This window comes from Loxodonta africana, chromosome 17, assembly GCF_030014295.1.
Source record: "Loxodonta africana isolate mLoxAfr1 chromosome 17, mLoxAfr1.hap2, whole genome shotgun sequence".
In the NCBI taxonomy this organism is placed as follows: Eukaryota; Metazoa; Chordata; class Mammalia; order Proboscidea; family Elephantidae; genus Loxodonta; species Loxodonta africana.
This window is the reverse complement of record NC_087358.1, coordinates 81,596,669-81,619,148: the sequence shown is the minus strand read 5'-3', so window position 1 is coordinate 81,619,148 and position 22,480 is coordinate 81,596,669. Positions and strand designations below refer to the sequence as shown.

The 22,480-nt window shown below is 40.1% G+C and overlaps 1 protein-coding gene across 7 annotated transcripts in view; it reads right to left on the bottom strand.

Annotated features, from left to right (window-relative positions):
* Positions 1-4,180: 4,180 nt before the first annotated feature.
* Positions 4,181-22,480, bottom strand: part of SMAD9 (SMAD family member 9) — a 201,996-nt gene continuing 183,696 nt past the window's right edge. For 5 of the 7 annotated variants that reach the window (XM_064270246.1, XM_064270248.1, XM_064270247.1 and 2 more), the window contains 2 exons: positions 16,335-16,591; positions 4,182-9,955 (listed from right to left, as the gene is read on the bottom strand). In XM_064270246.1, the coding sequence (XP_064126316.1) occupies positions 9,812-9,955; positions 16,335-16,591 (401 nt within the window). In that variant the 3' untranslated portion in view covers positions 4,182-9,811. Of the gene's footprint in view, positions 9,956-16,334; positions 16,592-22,480 lie in introns of all 7 variants that reach the window. The other 2 variants (XR_002786430.2, XM_010592667.3) reach the window with 2 other exon arrangements.

The following is a 22,480-nucleotide window of genomic DNA, read 5'->3' as shown; positions in this document are numbered from 1 at the left end:
CAGCATATAAAAATCAGTTGAATTCATCTACACCAACAAAGAGAACTCTGAAAAAGGAATTCAGGAAATCAATACCATTCACAATAAACGTTGCTGTCGAGTTGATTCTGACTCATAGTGACCCTACAGGACAGAGTAGAACATTCCATAGGGTTTCCAAGGAGCACCTGGTAGATTCAAACTGCTGATCTTTTGCAATCGTCCCCCAAATTACAAAGGACTTAGGAATAAATCTAACCAGGGATGTTAAAGACCTATACCCAGAAAACTACAAAACACTGTAAGAAACCAATAGAGACCTACATAAATGAAAAACCATACCATGCTGATGGACAGGCTCAACACTGTGAAAATGTCAATACTACCCAAAGCAATCTAGGATACAATGCAATCCCAGTCCAAATTCCAACAGTATTCTTTAACAAGATGGAGAAACTAATTACCAATTTTATATGGAAAGGGGAGAGGCGCCAGGTAAGTAAAGCATTATTGAAAGAAGAAGAACAAAGTGGGAGGCCTCACACTGCCTGATCTCAGAACCCACTATACAGCCATGGTAGTCAGAACAATCTACTACTGGTACAAAAACAGACACATACACCAATGGAACAGAATTGAGAACCCAGAGGTAAATCCATCCATCTATAGTCAGCTGATATTTGACAAAGGGCCAGCGTCCATTAAATTGGGAAAAAAGTCTTTTTAACAACTGGTGTTGGCAAAACTCGATGTCCATCTGTAATAAAATGAAACGGCGTACATACCTCATATCATACACAAAAACTAACTCGAAATGGATCAGACTTAAATATAAACCTAAAACTGTAACAATCATGGGAGAAAAACTAGAGACAATGCTAGGGACCCTAATAAATGACATAAATCCAAACCAATACACAAACACAAGAAGATGAACTTGGTAAGTGGGAGCTCCTAAAAATTAAACCTCCATGGGTCTGTCAGTTTGTTGTACTGTGGGGGCTTGTGTGTTGCTGTGATGCTGGAAGCGATGCCACTGGTATTCAAATACCAGCAGGGTCGCCCATCGTGGACAGGTTTCAGCTGAGCTTCCAGACTAAAACACACTAGGAAGAAGGATCGGCAGTCTACTTCTGAAAAGCATTAGCCAGTGAAAACCTTATGAATAGCAGCAGAACACTGATAGAGTGCGGGAAGATGAGCCCCTCAGGTTCTAAGGCACTCAAAATGTGACTAGGGAAAGAGCTACCTCCTTAAAATAGAGTCAACCTTAATGACGTGGATGGAGTCAAGCTTTCAGGACCTTCATTTGCTGATGTGGCACCACTAAAAATGAGAAGAAACACCTGCGCACATCCATTAATAATGAGAACATGAAATGTAGGAAGTATGAATCTAGGAAAATTGGAAATCCTCAAAAATGAAATGGAACACAAAAACATCAATACCCTAGGCATTAGTGAGCTGAAACGGACTGGCATTGGTCATTCTGAATTGGACAATCATATGGTCTACTATGAAAGAAATTTGGAAGACAGCTACCTGGCCAATCGACTGGAAAAGATCCATATTTATGCCTATTCCCAAGAAAGGTGATCCAACTGAATGCAGAAATTATCGAACAATATCATTAATATCACATGCAAGCAAAATTTTGCTAAAGATCATTCAAAAGCAGCTGCAGCAATGTATCAACAGGGAATTGCCAGAAATTCAAATTGCTGATGTCAGATGGATCCTTGGCTGAAAGCAGAGGATACCAGAAAGATGCTTACCTGTGTTTTACTGACTATGCTAAGGCATTCGACTGTGTGAATCATAACAAACTATGGATAACATTGTAGAGGATGGGAATTCTGGAACACTTAATTGTGCTCATGAGGAATCTGTTCATGGACCAAGAGGCAATCTTTGAACAGAACAAGGGGATACTGTGTGGTATAAAGTCAGGAAAGGTGTGCATCAGGGTTATAGCCTTTCACCATACCTATTCAATCTGTATGCTGAGCAAATAATCAAGAACCTGGACTATATGAAGAAGAATGGGGCATCAGGATTGGAGGAAGACTCATTATCAACCTGTATTATGCAGATGACACAACCTTACTTGCTGAAACTGAAGAGGACTTGAAATACTTACTGATGAAGATCAAAGACCACAGCCTTCAGTATAGATTACACCTCAACATAAGGAAAAAAAATCCTCACAACTGGACCAATAAGTAACATCATGATAAATGGAGAAGACATTGAAGTTGTCAAGGATTTCATTTTACTTGTATATACAACACCAATGGAAGCAGCAGTTAAGAAATCAAAAGACACATTGCACTGGGCAAATCGGCTGCAAATGATCTCTTTAAATTGCTGAAAAGCAAGGATGTCACCTTAAGGACTAAGGTGCACCTGACCCAAGCCATGGTGTTTTCAATCACCACATATGCCTTCGAAAGCTAGATAATGAGTAAGGAAGACCGAAGAAGAATTGATGCTTTTGAATTGTGTTGGTGAAGAATATTGAATATACCATGGACTGCCAAAAGGATGAACAAATCTGTCTTGGAAGAAGTACAACCAGAATGCTTCTTAGAAACAAGGATGGTGGGACTATGTCTCACATACTTTGGACACATTGTCGGGAAGGGTCAGTCCCTGAAGAAGGACATCACGCTTGGTAAAGCAGAGGGTCAGTGAAAAAGAGGAAGACCCTCAATGAGGTGGATTGGCACAGTGGTTGCAACAATGGGTTTGAGCATAGCAACAATTGTGAGGATGGCACAGGACCAGATGTTTCGTTCTGTTTTGCACAGCATTGCTATGAGTTGGAACTGACTCAACAGCACCTAACAACAACAACAAAAATCAAACACTTATTCTCATCAAAAGACTTCACCAAAAGAGTGAAAAGAGAACGTAGAGACTAGGAAAAAAAATTTGGCTATGACATATCTGATACGGTTCAAATCTAAATCTACGAAATATTTCAACAACAAAAAGACAAATAATCCAATTAAAAAATGGGCAAAGGCTATGAACAGGCAGTTCACCAAAGAAGACAGTCAGGCAGCTAACAGACACATCAGCCATTAGAGAAATGCAAATCAGGACTGGAAAGAGATACCATCGCACCCTGACAATTCTGGCACTAATAATAAGAAAAAGAAGAAATCCAGAAAATAAAAAATATTGGAGAGGTTGCAGGGAGACTGGAAGGAACTCTTATGCACAATTGTTGGGAATGTTAAAATGTTACATCTACTGTGGAAAACAATATGGCACTTCCTTTAAAAAGTTAGAAACAGAAATACCATATGATCCAGCAATCACACTCCTAGGAATACATCCTAGAGAAATAAAAGCCATCATGCAAATAGACAAATGCACACCCGTGTTCATTACAGCATTCTTCACAATAGTAAAAAGATGGAAATAATCCAAGTGTCCATCAACATATGAATGGATAAACAAATTACGGTACATACGTACAATGAAATACTACACAAGGATAAAGAACAATTATGAATTCGTGAAACATCTCACAACATGGATGAATCTGGAGGGCATTATGCTGATTGAAGTAAGTCAATCACAAAAGGACAAACATTGTATGAGGCCACTATTATAAAAACTCAAGAAAAGGTTTTCACAGAGAAAGAAGCAATGTTTGAGGGTTACAAATTGCTAACTTTGGCAAAGGGAAATCAGAGCACAATATGTGGGGAGTCAAAACAACTTTATGAAGGCAAAGTCACAGAAGCTTCACAGACAAACGTGAACACCTTGAGAGACTGTGTTATTGGGGTTGAGGGCTGAGGACCATGGCGGCAGGGGATGGGCATAACAAAGTTCATAAAGGAAATGCTCTACGTTCAACTCTGGTAAGTAGCATCTGGGGTCTTAAAAGCTTGCAAGCAGCCATCTAAGATACATTTACTGGTCCCATCCTGTCTGGAGCAAAGGAGAATGAAGAACACCAGAGACACAAGGACATATTAGTCCAAAGGACTAATGGAACCCAAGTATCACAGCCTCCATCAGCCTGAGCCCAGAAGAACTAGATGTTACCACCACTAACTGCTCTGACAGGGATCACAACACAGGGTTCCGGACACAGAGGGAGAAAAACGTAGAACAATATTCAAATAAAAATAAAAAAAAAAAAACCAGACTTACTGGCCTGACAGAGGCTGTAAGAACCCCTGAGACTATGGCCCCTGGGCACCCTTTTAACTCAGTACTGAAGCCACTCTTGAAGTACACCCTGCAGCCAAAGATTAGACAGTTTGGTAAAACAATTATACACTTGAGGAACATGTATGTGAGACCAAAAGGGCAACTACCTGCCCAAAAGCAATGAGAAGGCAGGAAAGGACAGGAAAAATGGACAGATGGCAACAGGGAATTGTGGTATGCAAGGGTGGAGTATTGACACATCGCAGGGATTGCAACCATTGTCACAAAACAGTCTGTGTATAAATTGTTGAATGAGAAGCTAATTTGCTCTGTAAAGTTTGAAAAAGCACAGTAAATAAATATATATATATATACCATATGATCCAGAATTCCCACTCCTAGGAATATATTCTAGAGAAATAAGAGCCATCACATCAACAGACATATGCACACCCATGTTTATTGCAGCATTCTTCACAACAGTAAAAAGATGGAAACAACCTAAGCGTCCCTCAACAAATGAATGGATAAATTATGGTACATAAAAAACACACGATGAAATACTACATAATGATAAAGAACAATGGTGAATTCGAGAAATTCCTCACAATATGGATGAATCTGGAGGGCATTATGCTGAGTGAAATAAGTCAATCACAAAAGGACAAATACTGTATGAGACCATTATTATAAAAACTCAAGAAAAGGTTTACACAAAGAAAAAAACGATCTTTGTCGTTACGAGGGAGGGGGGCTGGGGGGATGGGAAGTCACTAACTAGATAGTAGATAAGTGGTAACTTTGGTGGAGGATAAGACAGTACATAATACTGGGGAAGTCAGCACAACTTGACGAAGGCAAAGTCATAGAAGCTTCCTAGAAGTATCTATGCACCTTGAGGGACCGAGTTATTGGGGCTGAGGGCTGGGGACCATGGTCTTGGGGGACATCTAGGTCAACTGGCATAACATAGTTCATAAAGAAAATGTTCTACATCCTACTTTGGTGAGTAGCATCTGGGGTCTTATAAGCTTGTGAGCAGCCATCAAGATGTATCTATTGGTCTCATCCTGTCTAGAGCAAAGGAGAATGAAGAAAACCAAAGAAAAAAGGAAAATACTAGCCCAAAAGACTAAAGGACCACATGAACCACTGCCTCCACGTGCCTGAACCTAGAAGAACTAGATGGTGCCTGGCTACAACCACTGACTGCTCTGACAGGGATCACAATAGAGAGTCCCAGACAGAGTGGGAGAAAAATACAGAACAAAATTCAAACTCACAAAAAAAGAGGCCAGACTTACTGGTTTGACAAGAGATTGGTGGAATCTCTGAGACTATTCCCGCCCCCACTCAACACTCTGCTAACTGAAGCCACTCTCGAAGCCCACTTTTCGACAAAGATTAGACAGGCCTATGAAGCAAACAACAACACATGTGAAGAACATGCTTCTTAGTTCAATCGTATATACAAGACCAAATGGGCAGCTCCTGCCCAAAAGAAAGACAAGAAGGCAGGAAGGGACAAGAAAACTGGATGAATGAACTTGGGGAACCTGGGATGGAAAAGGAGGGGTGCTGTCACAATGCGGGGATTGCAAACAACGTCACAAAACAATTTGTGTACGAATTTCTGAATGAATCACCTAAAGCACGATAAAATTATTTTAAAAGATAAAGTTACTGCAAGATATCTTCACTATTCTATAATTAATGCCAGTTATTCCAAGATGTTCAATTCAAAACTACTACCTAATTTCTCTATAGCATGTTGGATTTTAAAAACATTCCATTTTCAAAACAGTATGACTTAAGCTCAATTGCCTTAGGAGCTACAGGCAGTGAATCCTCTGTGAGGTTTATAAAAAAAAAAGTGCCAAAAAACATATAGGTACAACATCCTTTATTATAAACAACCAGGTAACAGTGTAAGTATGCATTTGATGGATAACTGAAGCCTAGTTATTATAATCAAAAGCATTACTTCACTCAAATAGAAAAGTTTTGTTCTGTCTGTTTCACATTAACTTGAGCTTATCTTTAACATATGCCAGGATCACTTAATTTCATCAGGCAGTTCAGCTGTTAAATCATAACAGGGAAAGACAAAATTTGGAATGCATGTCATATTTGGCTACATTGATTGAATATATTTACCAAATACTGGGGACACATTCAGCTTTAAGCAAGAGCTTGAAGTCTAGAAAGTGATATTTATAAAATGCTCCTGTTGTTGTTACAACCAAAACCAAACCTGCTGCTGTTCAGTCGATTCTGACTCCCAGCGACCCTACAGGACAGAGTAGAACTGCCCCATAGGTTTCCAAGGAGCAGCTGATGGATTTGAACTGCTGATCTTTTGGTTAGCAGCTGAGCTCTCAACCACTATGCCACCAGGGCTCCATTGTTGTTATTGGGGTATCCAATTTCTCAGAAGACAATAAAAAGAGAGATTTGAAATGCTATGTTGTTGGCTGACTTTTTTGATTTATACTGAATGTAAAACAAACAAAACCCAGAAAGTAAATGCGTTGAAAAGTGACATGTTTATAGTTCCAAAGCACTGGCAGGTATTAAAATATCATCTAGCTAAAACAAACTTGGCACATCTCAACTTTTTAACAGGAAAATATTTAAAAAAACTGACTCGAACAACATGAGAAACGTTCTGGGTGTCATGAGCAGGCCAAAATATTATTGTTCTCTGTTGGCACATGATCCTTTTCCATGGCAACCATGAGCATGTTTTGAATTGCCGATGTAGTTAAATGCTTAGCATGTCCATTTTGCTAGCTATCCTGTAAAAAGAATGCTATTATATATTTTTGATTGTCTATATCAAAGAATGAGCGCTAAATGAATACATTTAGAAGTAAAATCAAATATTGCTTTAAATTTTTAACAATTCTTGCCAGCAAAAGATAAAATGGCTGATTCAAATGTGACCAAGTAAGGGTTAACTTCTCATCAATTCTAAATCCTCTGAATTTCACACGTATCCTAATAAAAGCTCTTAGTGAAACATGGCTGGTGTTGATGCATATGTACCAATTTAATAACTTATTTTTCAAGGAAATAATTTGAGGTCATGTGAATATTTTGTACTGGTTTCCCCCCAAAAAAAAAAGCTGCATGAAAATCCAAGGTTTTCTCTTTCTTCCTTCCCCTCTCTCAAGATGTCATTTATAAACAACCAGTTGAGGTTAATTCTGTAAAGGCATAAAGTAACCAGGGGATGTGTTTGACAGTTTGTGGAGAGTGTCCCTGGGTGCTGCACATGGTTAACGTGCTTGCCTGCTAACCAAAAGGCTGGAGGTTTGAGCCCACCCAGAGGTGCCTCGGAAAAAAGGCCTGGTGATCTACTTTTAAAAAATCAACCATTGAAAACTCTGTGGAACATAGTTCTACTCTAACCCACAAAGGGTTGCCACGTGACCCGATGGCATCTGTTTTGGTTGGAGAGATCAAGAAACGTATGTTTGATCTCTGGAGCAAAAACAGCCTGTATTTGATGTTTTTGTGGGAGGGGCACTCACCATTTTAATTCCTCTTTCCAGAGACGGGGGATGGACAGTTACTGGAGACTAGGGAGCAAGGGAGAAAAACAACTTTGAGACACACAAGAAGTGTTCCTCCATTACCTGGCTGCTCAGAAGAGAAGGGAAATAAAAGTTTCAAAATTGCGGTAGTTAAGAAATCAATTACATTTTGTCAAGCAAAATAAAGACCACATGTTGTGTTTTGAAAGTTCTGAAACATGAAGATTCTACACAAGCAGATTTACTACCAGATGCTCAGTTCCACGAGGGCTGGGATGGTCTGTTTACCTTTGATTCCACAGGACCTAACATTGTACACAGAGGTACACAATACGTAAACTATGGGTGCTTACAAATACTATGCACCACCTAGTTTTAATGCAAAATGTAGTATTTACTTTCTATTGTACAGATGAAAGAGTCTATCAGATAACACTAGTCATCACAAGAAGTGACAGTGGAAGGTCCCTCATATCTTTTTCACATGATCATTTCTACCCTGAATACAATTCAATGAGAAACAACTACCGGGTGTGCTAATGCTATAAAGAGCTGAAACAGAGTGTATAAATGAAGAAATCTCCTGGATTACTGAAGTACCGTCTGTTACAAGCATGACTGCCATCTTAAATTATATTTTTAAGAGGGCGTGAAGTATTTTTCCAAGCAATACAGTGTTTAGTGGGTGGTTATTTTATATATACATGTATATGAAAGCATCTAGAAATATGGGGACGTTTCCTATTTTATCATCCACAGGTTTTAATATTGTATGTGTTTAAAAAGGTGTTCCTATTATTCAGTATGAATGTTCTTCAGAAAGTATGGGGGATTATGAAATTATCATTTTACCTGGGAAGACATTTCCAGGTATGAGATTTTTGCGTATAAGGTTACCTGGTTTGACCAGCAGATGATTTAATCAACAGACACACGAAGTTAACTCATAAATTTGATTCAGTCTTGTGTCCAGATTTTCTCAAAGGGTTCACCATTGTTTTAGTAATCTGTAAATAGTTAATATTTGTTCAACAGGCCAGGAAAACATGGCAAAAGGGTGCTTTCTCCTACAGACCTTAACGTAGGAATGTGAGAAGATTTAAGAAAATTTACGATGCTGTTTCCAGCCCTTTTCCTTTACCTACGTCTGCTCTACACAGGGCTTAAACCAGGGTGTGATACCACACTGTATAGACTCAGGTATCTGCAGGGTTGTTGGCATGAATGCCCAGGAAAACATGAACGCAATTTCCTATGTGGAAAGCAGGAGTCTCCCTGGGTGACTGTTGGACTAAGGTCTGGTCTTATCTTGCAGTTTGGGAAGATAACTCATTTCGTGCTGTTTCCACATCTGTTTTCCCATATTAGTCTCATTCCTTTTTCTTTTTTTTACAACAGTAGATTACGAAGCAACATGGCTCCAAGCTTCACATTTTTTTCCAATGACAGTTTAACTTTGTCTCAAACACACCATTAATTAATATCAGCACGATAGTCCAGCCATAAATATTCCAACATCAGAGCATAATTAATGTCACTGAGCTGTACATACAAAGACAGTTGAAATGTCAAATGCTTTGTTACATATATATTTATCACAATTAAAAAACTCTCTTTGGCTTATCCTACCTGATTATACAAGTGTGGTGTTTCTTCTTGCCAACAGAACTAAAGCTGTACGGGTTTGATTATTGTTTGAAAACGTTATTTGCTCTAGTGCTTCCAGTACCTGATTTTGCCGTATAGAAGTTTGAGTATTTTTCTGCTTGGCCATACAACATGCCTTACAATGACACGAATGACTAAAGCTGCCTTTGATTCTCCCAACATCCTTCAAATACTATTTATTGACCCAGTTGCCTTTCACCTACTGCCTCCCACAGAAGAAGGTGCTTCTTATGATGGTACAGGCCTGATACTCCTGCTTTTCTAATCACACTGTACTGACATCACGTTAACTAGAAAGCATGAAACAAACAGTGATTAAGAAAGAGATTAGTATACATTATATGTATTTATGTATGTACTTAGAAACTTCAGTTAATTGCAAATCTGAAATTAGATAAGCCTCTGTGTACAACGATATGCATTCTGTACAAATGTGGCTTAAAAGAGGACTGTTAAGACACCGAAGAAATTGGGTTATGTGGCGAGCCCATCTGAGTCAGAACTTTGTCCAACCACTGCAGTGGTCCATGAAGGTGAACCTCGATCCAGCACGGGGTGCTCGTGACATCCTGGCGATGATATTCAGCTCCCCAGCCCTGAAAAGCAAGAATGGAGCCAAGAGTGATTGTGTTAGATTTTACAGTTAGCCTCCAGAGCTGCTAGACTGAGCTCAGTGGACACAGGCAGAGCCCACACCCCTCAGCAGATACTGAGATGCAGGAGAGATCGTAAACTCTACATTCCTCTAAGTCCAGTACAACTTTTGCATATAACCTGGCACCCTAATACGAGTCTAAATCGACGTGTTCCCTTTGTATTCACAACTAAATACATGGATCTAGAGATGGTCTGGAGTCCCTGGATGGTGCTAATGGTTAATACACTCGGCTACGAACCACAAGGTTTGAGTCCACCCAGAGGTGCCTCAGAGGAAAGGCCTGGCAATCTGCTTCTGAAAACTCAGCTTTTGATCCTATGGAGCACAGTCCTACTGACACACATGGGGTCAACCTGACAGCAACTGTTTTTTTTAGAGCTGGTCTGGGGCTCCAAAGAGAACAGAAAGACTAATAAATCATTTTCTCTTCCACAAGGGGATGAAACCTGAACTTAGCTCACTCCCTTAGCGCTGAGCACAGTGTTTTACACAAAACTGTTACTCATTACCAACCAGTGACTGAATCTGAAAATTAAAAATAGAGAACAACAAGGTATTCAGGATTATTCAGGGTTGGTTAGCTTGTTTTTCCTCCCTCTCTCTCGTTCACTTTTGGTAATTTCCCCGTTACCATCATTCACAAGAGAGACAGTAACAAAATAAAATAAAATAATAAATTTGTGTATTTTTGTCTATATATTGCATGCACATCAATGAAAAGTTATTTTAAAAATGAAGGAAGATCACAGCCAAGCAAATATATTTCATCAATTGTCAGAAGACAATTTCCTGAGTACCTGTACCCACATGCTCAGCCTTTCTACTTCTTACCATAGGTTACCTGTCTGTCCTTTTGTATGTTAGGCTATTCTCACTTGCCTTCTCAGGGACATCATTCCAGCAAATCCCCCTCATTCTCTGTATAATCTTTTACTTTCTGTTGGACTGGAAATTCCCATCAACATACAAACATGCTGAAATATCTCCCATCTTCAAAGTACTTCTCCGACACCGCCACCTCCTCCAGTCACTGTCCAATTTTTCGGTCCCCTTTCTAGCAACAACCCTCAAGAGAGCTGTCTATACTGCTGTTTCCAACTCCTCTTCTTCCATTCTCTCTTAAAGCCATTCTGACCAGTTTCACCTCGGTGCCCAACAAAATTGTTCTTGTCAAGATCAAAAGAGACCTTCATATTGCTAAAATTAATGATCACATCTCACTCTTTGTGTTACTTAGGCACTGCACCAACAGGCACAACCAAGGGGTGCAGCGGGCACCTCCCACCATCACTGCTAACTGCACCATCAGAGTCAACACAAATCCAACTCCCACCTGGAGTGTGATCCGACCTCACCTTCCCATTTCTTCATCCTCATCACCAGCTGCCCCGGCAGCAATGTCATCCCTGCTATCCAGGGCTGAGTCCATGGAGGTCCGCATGACTCCCTGCACTTCACACCAACTGGCTCCAAACCTAGGGTTTTCCTCTAGCCCCATCAAGATAGCAGCTACAAGTCCAGGAGTTCACACTACACCTGTACTTCTGACCGCTTGGCTCCCTCTGCCCTGTGGGCTTGATAATTTCCTTGAATGACTCGCAGAATTCATGGAGTAGCATCTGTACTTAGAGCTACCTATTTATTATAACCATAAAGGATACAAATGAACAAACAGACAAATAAGGCAGGGTTTGGGAGTGGTCCAAGAACAGAGTTCCCATGCCCCCCCAAGGACTTGCTAACCTCCTGAGAGCAGAATGTTCATTCTCCTCAACCTGGAAGCTCTACTGAACCCCATCTTCCAAAGTCTTGATTGGCCTCACCACAGGTCCCTGGAAAGTTACATTGTGAGACTCATGAGGCTTAGTATTAGGCCCCCAGGTGAGCCCTTCTGGGCTGGTCAGCCCCTACTCATTGGGCTCAAGGTGGTCTGGCTCTCAGGAACCAGGAACAAATGCCAAACTGTTTGCTGCAAGGGGGTTCCACACCTCACAGGCAGTGTCTTAGTTCCCTAGTGCTGCTGTAACACAAATAAATATCACAAGGGGGTGGCTTTAAAGAACAGAAATTTATCAGGACAGAAATAACAGTTCAGGAGGCTAGAAGTCAGAATTCAGAGTAGGGTTCTAGTTGGGAGGTCCTTCTTTGTCTATTTCAGACTCTTGTAGCCAGTAATCCTTGGAGTTACTGGGCCTGTAGGTCCATCTGATTCTGTCCTCATCAGACTGTCTGTCTCCCCTCTGGTAGTGCTGGCTTCTGTGTCTAATCTGCTCTTTCTATAATTCAGAAGTAAACAGGTTCAGGACACATCCTAAAGTGATACAGCCTCATCAACATAATAAGGACCCTATTCCCAAATGGGATTACATCCGCAGGTACAGAGGTTAGGATTCCAACACACGTTTGGGAACACGATTCAATTTGTAACAGGCAGTATTTGATTTAGGTCATCACCCCATCTCCTCCTCAACGCACTTTCTTCTCTTGGCTTCCAAAGCACCATGCTTTCTAGGCTTTATTATTTCTCTGGTTGTTCTTTCTCAGTTTCCTTCCTTCTCTGCCCTCCATCTTTGAATATTAAAAAGCCCTAGGACTTAGGCCCAGAACCCCCTATACTGTCTACTTAAACTCTTGGTGATCTCATCCAAACCACCCACATGCTGACAATTCCCAAGTTTACATCTCCAGCTGAGGCCTCTCTCCCCAAATCCAGACTCATACATCTAACTGCCTAGTCAGCAGCTCCACCAGTGCGTGCGACAGATATCTCAAACTTGTTACCACTAAAACAGCATCTTATTCGCACATCAAAACCAAGTCTACCTCATCTCCATCTGGGTTGAAGGTAACTTCATCTTTGCAGCAAATCAGGCTAAAAAACTTTGAAGTTGAACTTAACTCCTCTTACTCCCCCATCGACTCCACCTTCACAATTCAGAATCCTTCCACTTATAACAACTTCTACTGAAACTCCCCTGGTGGGAGCACCATCGTGTCTAACCTGAGTATTGCAACAGCCTCCTAAGCAGCCAGTCTCTCTACTTCCACCCTTAATGCATAATATCTGCATAATATCACACAGCATCCAGAGTTTAAAACATGTAAGTCAGATCATGAGAAATCCTCTGCTCAAATCCCTGCAGTGGCTCCCCATCTCACTAGAGTAAAAGCCAGACCCTTACTGTGGCTCACGAAGTATTGGTCTGGCTCTCTGTTGGTGCCTGGACCTCATCTCCCCCTCACTCATTATGCTCCAGTCACACTGGCCTTCTAGCTGTTCCCTGGAATTTCCAGGCACAGTCCTCCCACAGCGTGTTTGTGCTTGCTGTTCCCACTGTCTCTACTGGTCTTTCCGACATGTCCTTATAACTAACTCCCTCTATCTCCTTCAGATCTTTGGTGATGTGTCACCTTTTCAGTGAGGCCTACCCTGATCTCCTTTTTAAAAACTGCAATCTATCTCCACCCCAGCACTCCAGTTTTCCTTGTTTTGTGCTACATTTTTTTTCTGTGTTGTTCTTGTTAGCTGCCATCAAGTTGGCCCTTGACTCATGGTGACCCCATAAACAACAGAATGAAATGCTGCTTGGTCCTGCACCGTCCCCATGATTGGTTGCATTTCAGAGTGTTGTGATCCATAGGGTCTTCATTGGCTGATTTTCAGCAGATCACCAAGCCTTTCTTCCTACTCCATCTTACCAGTCTCAAAGCTCTGCTGAAACTTGTTCAGCATCATAGCAACGTGCAAGCCTCCAATGACAGATAGGCGGTGGCTGCACATGAGGTACACTGGCAGGAAATGGAACATGGTTCTCCTGAATGGAAGGCAAGAATTCTATCCCCAAACCACCACTGCCCCCTCTTCTTCCACACAACCTCTTTATTATGGCTGTTGCTTATTATCATAGCTACCTGCTAGAATATAAGTTCCACAGGGGCAGAGGTCTTTAATTTATTATTTATGTTTCCTAATGCCTAGAACAGTACCTGGCACATGGTAGGTGCTCAGTAAACATTTGTTGATTGGCTGAATGAGTGAGTACTAGAATCAGTAAAAATCTGAGCTTAAAGAGATGTTAAAGATGATCTAGTCCCTCACCCCCAATAGTGGCCACTTGTGTCTAGTAATACAAAGTTTCCTGTAAACTAATCATCTGTATATCTGCTGAGAATTTATTTAAAAAAAAGAAATGTTACTGCAATATTAGTAACTATTTATTTTCTATAAGTTGTGTGCTTTATGGATTTAAATGTTGCCTAGCTGAGAAATACATTTGGTTGATCTTAAGAAAATCTCATTTTTATGCAAGTTTATACTAATGTGATATAACCATCTATGAGGCATTGGCATTTCATCCTAATTTTAAAAACCTGGAAAAAAAATAACTGATGAGTCAAATGATTATTCATTAAATGCAATTCAATGCCCTCTGCTGGCTCTAAAGCAAAAAAAAAAAAAAAAAAATGTTGGAAACGATTTCCAGGTATTTGTTAACTGCTTAAAAAAACACCAAACCTGTTGCTGTCACGTCTATTCCAACTCATAGTGATCCTACAGGACAGAGTAGAACTGCCCCATAGAATTTTCAAAGAGTGCCTGGTGGATTCGAACTGCCAACCTTTTGGTTAGCGGCCATAGCTCTTAACTACTACACCAGCGTTAATTGCTTTAAAATACAAAAATGCTTCTAAAGTTTAAAAGTAAAGTTGAATAAAACTCCTTTATTATCGTGAAAGAAAATGGTTTCAAGAAGCCTTTTTTTTTTTAACTGGAAACTATAATCTTGATTCTTATTTTTAAAATGTTACTGAAATTACAAATACAATAGAAATATAATTTGAGTATAGAAAAATTAAAAAATAAAAATAAAAAAAAACCTGTTGCTATCGAGGCAATTCCAACTGATAGTGACCCTATAGGACAGAGTAGAACTGCCCCATAGGGTTTTCAAGGCTGTAATCTTTATGGCAGCAGACTGCCACATCTTTCTCCTGCAGAGCGGCTGGTGGGTTTGATTAGCAGCCAAGCACTTTTAACCACTGCGCCAACTATTTTTCACGGCAACTTTAAATCAAATTTATACTGGAAAAAACCTGGAACAAGTCATACTGATCCCTCAGACGGATATCTGATAGTCTGAAAACTGTGTCACATCTACCCAGGTAGTTAGCAAACAAGCTCAGATTTTGAAATATCAGAATTATTTGCAAGCACTGTTTTCAACAGATGAAATAGCAGAAGGATGAAACTGAAGCCCTTACCTTTAATTTGTAAATCCAGTTGTTTTTCCTTCCCACTAAGTACCTTCCTTGCTTCTTCAACCTTTACATCAACCTTAATAAGATTTACTTTGAGAAATGCAACAAATATTCATATAAAGAGAATATCTACTAGTCTCTCATAATTAACCACACTGACTTAATGTTTCTATTCCAATTTGTATATACTTTCACAATAACACATAATATATACTGTGTTGTATTAGAGCCAGATCTATTCTGGAGTCCCTGGATGGCGCAAATGATTAGCTTCTTGGCTACCACCTGAGAGGTTGGCAGTTCAAACCCACCTCGAGGTGTCTCAAAAGAAAGGCCTGGTGATCTGCTTCAGAAAGGTCACAGCCATGAAAACCCTATGGTGCCCAGTTCTCTAAAACACAAGGGGTCACCATGAGTTGAAACTGACCTGACAGCAACTGGCTTGATTTTTAGTTTTTGTTATGGGTTGAACTGTATCCCCTTAAAACATGTACTGGAATTCTAATCCCTATACTTGCGGATGTAATCCTGTGTGGGAACAGGATTTTCTTTTTTATGTTAGTGAGGTCATGTCAGTGTGGAGTGTGTCATAAACCTAATCACAGACACGGGGACAAGGAAGCACAAACAGGGGAAGACAGATCCCATATGGGCAAGGCACGGAGGAATACAGGGGCTACAGAAGCTGAAGGAGACAAGGATCTTCCCTCAGAGATGACAGAAAGAGAGCCTTCTCCTATAGTTGGTGCTCTGAATCTGGACTTCTAGCCTCCCAACCTGTGAGGAAATAAACTTCTGTTCTTTAAAGACACCTATCTGTGATATTTGTCTTACCATAGCACCAGGAAACTACGACACTTACCTATACATATTTTCTCCTCCCGTTGCCTGTATGCTTTTTAAGAGTAAAGGAGAGTATCTTATCTACAAGTAAATTCAACAAGTATTTACTGGGTGGCAATAGTGCTCAGCGATTGGAGGGATGGAAAAATCTCTGTAGCATTAATCCTATGAAATTATTATTGCCACTTTATTATTTCCAATAAAAGCAACTTTACCTTAACAAAGCTCATTCGGATAGTGCACATCTTCGTTAACTCATAAACTACTTCAAATCCATGGTGGACTGACTGTGCAAGCAGCTGGGCAAAGAGCTGGTTGTTGAAGATCTTGAGGCTACAGCCACTGGGGATCTTGCAGACGGTGGCTGGGTGGAAGCCATGCTGGTAGTTGCAGTTACGGCTCTGTACAAATATGCTGCTGTCACTCACGCACTCAGCATAAACTTCCCCCCCTACGTAGTACAAATGAACACCTGTAGAAGCAAAAAAAGAGCCTTTAAACACCAGAACTGTGTTTAGTTTACATTTAACATCATTCCTTTCTCTCTCATGGATTCTTGTAACCTCAAGAGATATGACTACTATAAGGTTAATTTTAATATCACCAATCACAGGCTAGTAAGATGTGTGACCCGGCTTCTTTTCATTGTAATCTGTGTTTTTTTCCATGAGCCCATTTAAAAGTAACCCATGTTTACAATCATTCTGAAATAAGTAGGTCCTCATACACTTCTCTTCCTGTCACCCACTCAATCTTAAGCTTAGTCATTCAAAAATAAAAGGTTTTACAGTACTAGATGCAAAATAAATACATAACGCAGAAAACATCAAATTGTACTTCATGTACATATAAGAATAAAAACTGGACACAGAATCATGAAAATGTTACTTAGGTGCATACACTAAACCTGTTTCAGAGGGAACAATAAGTGAAGTTAAAATTTTATCTTACCAACAGTTAAAAATCCATTTCTTTGAATAAAATGCCTCAAACAGCTACTTCATCTTAAAGTTCATCATCTGAGGTTATAAATCATATAATACTGCCTACTTTTTTTACTTTTACTTATAATAAAGACTCACAATCAGAATGTAGCTTATATCACTTTATCTAATATTCTTGGGATTAAAAGGCAAAAGAGCATCCTCAGAATGTTGCTGTTCACATTAATTTTCATTCCAAATTAATTTTTTTTAATTAATTTTTATTAAGCTTCAAGTGAACATTTACCATTCCAATCAGTCTGTCACATGTAGGTTTACATACATCTTACTCCCTTCTCCCACTTGCTCTCCCCCTATTGAGTCAGCCCTTTCAGTCTCTCGTTTCATGCCAATTTTGCCATCTTCCCTCTCTATCTTCCCATCCCCCCTCCAGTCAAGAGTTGCCAACACACTCTCCAGTGTCCACCTGATTTAATTAGCTCACTCTTCATCAGCATCTCTCTCCTCCCCACTGACCAGTCCTTTTCATGCCTGATGAGTTGTCTTCGGGGATGGTTCCTGTCCTGCGCCATCAGAAGTTCTGGGGAGCATTGTCTCTGGGATTCCTCTAGTCTCAGTCATACCATTAGGTATGGTCTTTTCATGAGAATTTGGGGTCTGTATTCCATTGGTCTCCTGCTCCCTCAGGAGTTGTCTGTTGTGCTCCCTGACAGGGCAGACATCGATTGTGGCCGGGCACCAACTAGTTCTTCTGGTCTCAGGATGATGTAGGTCTCTGCTTCATGTGGCCCTTTCTGTCTCTTGGGTTCTTGGTTGTCGTGTGACCTTGGTGTTCTTCCTTTGCCTTTGCTCCAGGTGGGTTGAGACCAACTGATGTATCTTAGATGGCCGCTTGTTGGCATTTAGGACCCCAGGCGCCACATTTCAAAGTGGGATGCAGAATGTTTTCATAATAGAATTATTTTGCCCATTGACTTAGAAGTCCCCTCAAACCAAGTTCCCCAGACCCCAGCCCCTGCTCCGCTGACCTTTGAAGCTTTCATTTTATCCCGGAAACCTCTTTGCTTTTAGTCCAGTCCAATTAGGCTGACCTTCCTTGTACTGAGTGTTGTCTTTCCCTTCACCCAAAGCAGTTCTTATCTACAGATTGATCAATAAAAAGCCCTCTCCCTCCCTCCCTCCCCCCTTTGTAACCACAAAAGTATGTGTTCTTCTCTGTTTTTTCTATTTCTCAAGATCTTATAATAGTGGTCTTATACAATATTTGTCCTTTTGCCACTGACTCATTTCCCTCAGCATAATGCCTTCCAGATTCCTCCATGTTATGAAATGTTTCAGAGATTCGTCACTGTTCTTTATCGATGTGTAGTATTCCATCGTGTGAATATACCACAATTTATTTACCCATTCATCCGTTGACGGACATCTTGGTTGCTTCCAGCTTTTTGCTATTGTAAACAGAGCTGCAATAAACATGGGTGTGCATGTATCTGTTTGTGTGAAGGCTCTTGTATCTCTAGGGTATATTCCGAGGAGTGGGATTTCTGGGTTGTATGGTAGTTCTATTTCTAACTGTTTAAGATAACGCCAGATGGATTTCCAAGTTGGTTGTATCCAAATTAATTTTTAAGTGATTTTTTTCCCTTCTGTATGTCCAGGTTTGAGATTCAACATTAATTTAGAGCAAGAGGTTGGGTACAGATAAAATGAATAATTTCTTGTCTAATGAGTATTGAACACCAGAACAATTTTTTTCCAACTTTTAATGAAAAAAAAAAAATTCTCCAGCACTAGTGTTAACATGATTTTAAGTACAGTCACCATGCAGTTAGAAAGTGTTCACAGAAATGATCCAGAATATGTTTATAGGAATATACTTTGGGTATCCTCAAAATGAAAATACAAAATTTTAAAGTAACAGAACTTAAAATAGAACCTTCAGGGGTTCTCAGACCCCAGCTTGCATAACTTTGCACTTAGAAAACATTACTGACAACTACTTAGACTTTCTTTGTCAGGTTCTAAGTAGCACTTGAGGCTATTCTGAGTTATATGTTACTACCAGAAAACCAAACAAATCAGTCTTAGAAAAAATACAACCAGAATGCTCCTTAGAAACAAAGATGATGAGACTTCAACTTGTTTACTTTGGACATGTCATCAGGAAATACTAATTGCTAGAAATGGACATCACATTATGGTTGGTAGAGGGTCAAGGCCTCTAGGTGGCACAAACCATTGACGCTTGATTGCTAACTTAAAGGTTAGAGGTTTGAACCCACACAGCTGGCACCATGGAAGAAAAGACCTGGCAATCTGCTTCCATAAAGATTATAGCCAAGAAAACTCTATGGAGCAGTTCTACTCTGTAACACATGGGGTCACCATGAGTTGGAATCGACTCAAAGGCCACTAACTACAACAACAACAAAGTAAAGGATCAGCAAAAATGAGGGAAAACCTCAATGACATGGATAGACACAACAGCCCCAATGGTGGACTCAAACATACCAACTACAGTGAAGATGATGTAGGACTGGGCAACATTACATTCTGTTGTACATGGGGTTGCCATGAGTCAGAGCTGACTTAATAGCAACTAACAACCACCACCTCCTACCATATGTATTGTTTTCTTTTTCTCTGTCCATCTATCTTTCCTTAATACAATTTTAGAAAAGAATAATTTTCAGTAATATGTATTCCAACTACATCACTCTGAAGAAAGTGATGCAGTCACACAGATAAAGCACAGCTCTTGATTTTTAGGCCAAAGTTCCCCTCTCACTGGCCTGTATCAGACTGGCTTTCCCTCTGCTCAGCCCTTCTTTATCTTATCCATTATTCACTCTGCCTGAACAGCCTTAGGCCTAGCACTCATGTCCAGGCAGTGATGATGAGTAGGCAGAAGGGTACTCGTAATCAGCTGAAACATGGTTGCTTGGCTGGACTGACATGGTGAAGGTAAACTATGAGTAAAAACCAAGCACTGACTTCCTTTAACGACTTCTGCAAATTGCAACAAATCAGTCTGAGAAAAAAACAACCAGAACACTCCTTAGAAACCAAGGATGACAAGACTTCATCTTGTTTACTTTGGACATATCAGGAAAGACCATCACATTTGGTAGAGAGCCAGCAAAAACAAGGAAAACCCTCAATTAGATGGACTGATACAATAGCTGCAATGATGGACTCAACTACATCAAAGATGATGGAGATGGTGGAGGACTGGGCCACCTTTTATTCTGTTGTATATAAGGTCGCCATGGATCAGAGCCATGACTTGACAGCAACTAACAACTGTGAGCTCCAAGTGGGAAGGCCTGCCTCTATGTCGGCTGAGGGTTTTTCTTTTTATTAAAAAAATGGAAATCAGGTGTGAAACAGCTGGAAGGGGCTGCTAAGTGTTTGGTGTATATATTTGAATTGAATGACCTTCAAATATATCACCCTCCCTGAACCTATTAAGTATAGTTAGAACTCTGCTCTTCATCTCGGGGATGATGTTCCATCCTGTTCAAGTCTTATCTGTAAGCACAACATAAGTCAACAATAGTTACAACAGTAGTGAAAGGCCTGGGGAAATAAGCAGTATTTTAGCATCTGGAGAGAGAAGAAAGAGACACAGCCAATGGGACAAGGACCAGGCAGCCTGATTCTGCCCTGGCACCAGAATAAAGATAATTAGAGTGGAAGACCCATTGTGAAGTAGGGTGGATTTTGCCTAGAGATAGCATATTTAAAGAGCCAAGTAGGCAAAGGATTTTATTTGAATCGTTTAGTAGGCCAAATTAGCAGCCTTCAAGCACATGTATCAGATTCAAGGCTTCCACAGAGTAGATCAGTGGTTCTCAAACTTTAGTATGCATCCGAATTGCCTGGGGGGCTTGCTAAAGCACCGGACCATGGACTCCATTCTAGAGTTTTTGATTCAATAGGTCTGGAATGGGGCCCAGCAATTTGCATTTCTAACAAGTTCACAGGTGAGGCCTATGCTGCTGGTCCAGGGACCACATTTTTAGAACCACTGGATTAGCAGCTCAGGCTGTGCTTATAGACCAGTCAGTGAAATAGAAATGCAGGATCTCTTAATTGCGTAAAACTTTGCAACTATTTTTAGACAAGAGTTTCATAGTACTGACTATCCTAGTCCAGTTATGAATACTAGCCAACAATCTCATTATATATTTTAACATCTATTTTAGAATTTCACCTTACTGAAAGTCATTTATTTGTGAACTTCCTATTTTAAGTGACATTCCTTTGAAACAGTTCAGAAAAAGATGAATACGTGCAGGTATTACTGCAGCCTACATTATAACAGCCATTTCTTTATTAATTTAGTTAAAAGTGACATCATACATATTACTGGTACCATAAAATATGTATTCTCATACATATTGTTGCGTCAATAAAATACGCTATTAAAATAACTAATTATTTTAATTGAGAAATTTTAGATAAAGAAGTGGGAAACAAAGATACTGTTACAATCCTGTAGCCTATTCTAATTCTTAGTAATAATGACTAATTCCTTAAAGAAAGTACTACCTGTGATTACAAATAGAACCCAGGCAATGTGGCCCTCAGGTAAGTTCTACCCACACTGTGGACTGCATTTCTGCTTGGCCTGTATAATTACCTGAGACTTCCATTTGTGTGTGACTTGCACCTACTGTGTGGTAGTTAATTAGGACCACAGACACCTTGATATGATTTCGGTCTGCCAAGTCTGACTACCAGTGCTCCTTTTAATCCTCTTCTGTAGTCAGGGGGTGCTGGTGAGAGGGTTTCAATGCTCTCTGGAATCTAGTCATAGTCACAGGAAGTCAGTGTCCCAAAGTGGAAGTAATGTGCACAGATCCCAGTCCTGACTGGGAAAGGGGAAAAATGCAGATTGTATTAAGCTACTTCCCTACTGAGAGGACTCTGATGTCTCTTCACTCTCCTTAGAACAAAACCTAAACTTACGAGCACAAACTCAACACCTCCCCTTGAGGTGTAAGTGACCTGCCCTTTCCATTCGATGCCTTATCTTCTGCTCAGCTGTTTTAAAATCTGGTTGGTTACCAGGATGATATGGAGCTTTAAAAAAGTACACACTCCTATAAATAGGCAAATGTATAAAAAAAAAATTTTTTTTTTTTATAGAGACCAAAGCTTATTAGTGGTGAACAGGATGGGAGAGAAGGGAAAAGCGGAGTCATTGCTTAGGGCCTGAGTTTCTATCAGTGGTGGCAGAGCTTGGGAAAGGACAGTGATGATGGCTATAAAATTTGATAAACATAATGTCACTGAACTATACATGTAAAAATTTTTAAGTTGCCAAATGTTTTGTTTATATACATATAAAAAACTCTGTTGCTACTGAGTTGATTCTGGCTCATGGCAACCCTACAGGACAGAGTGAAACT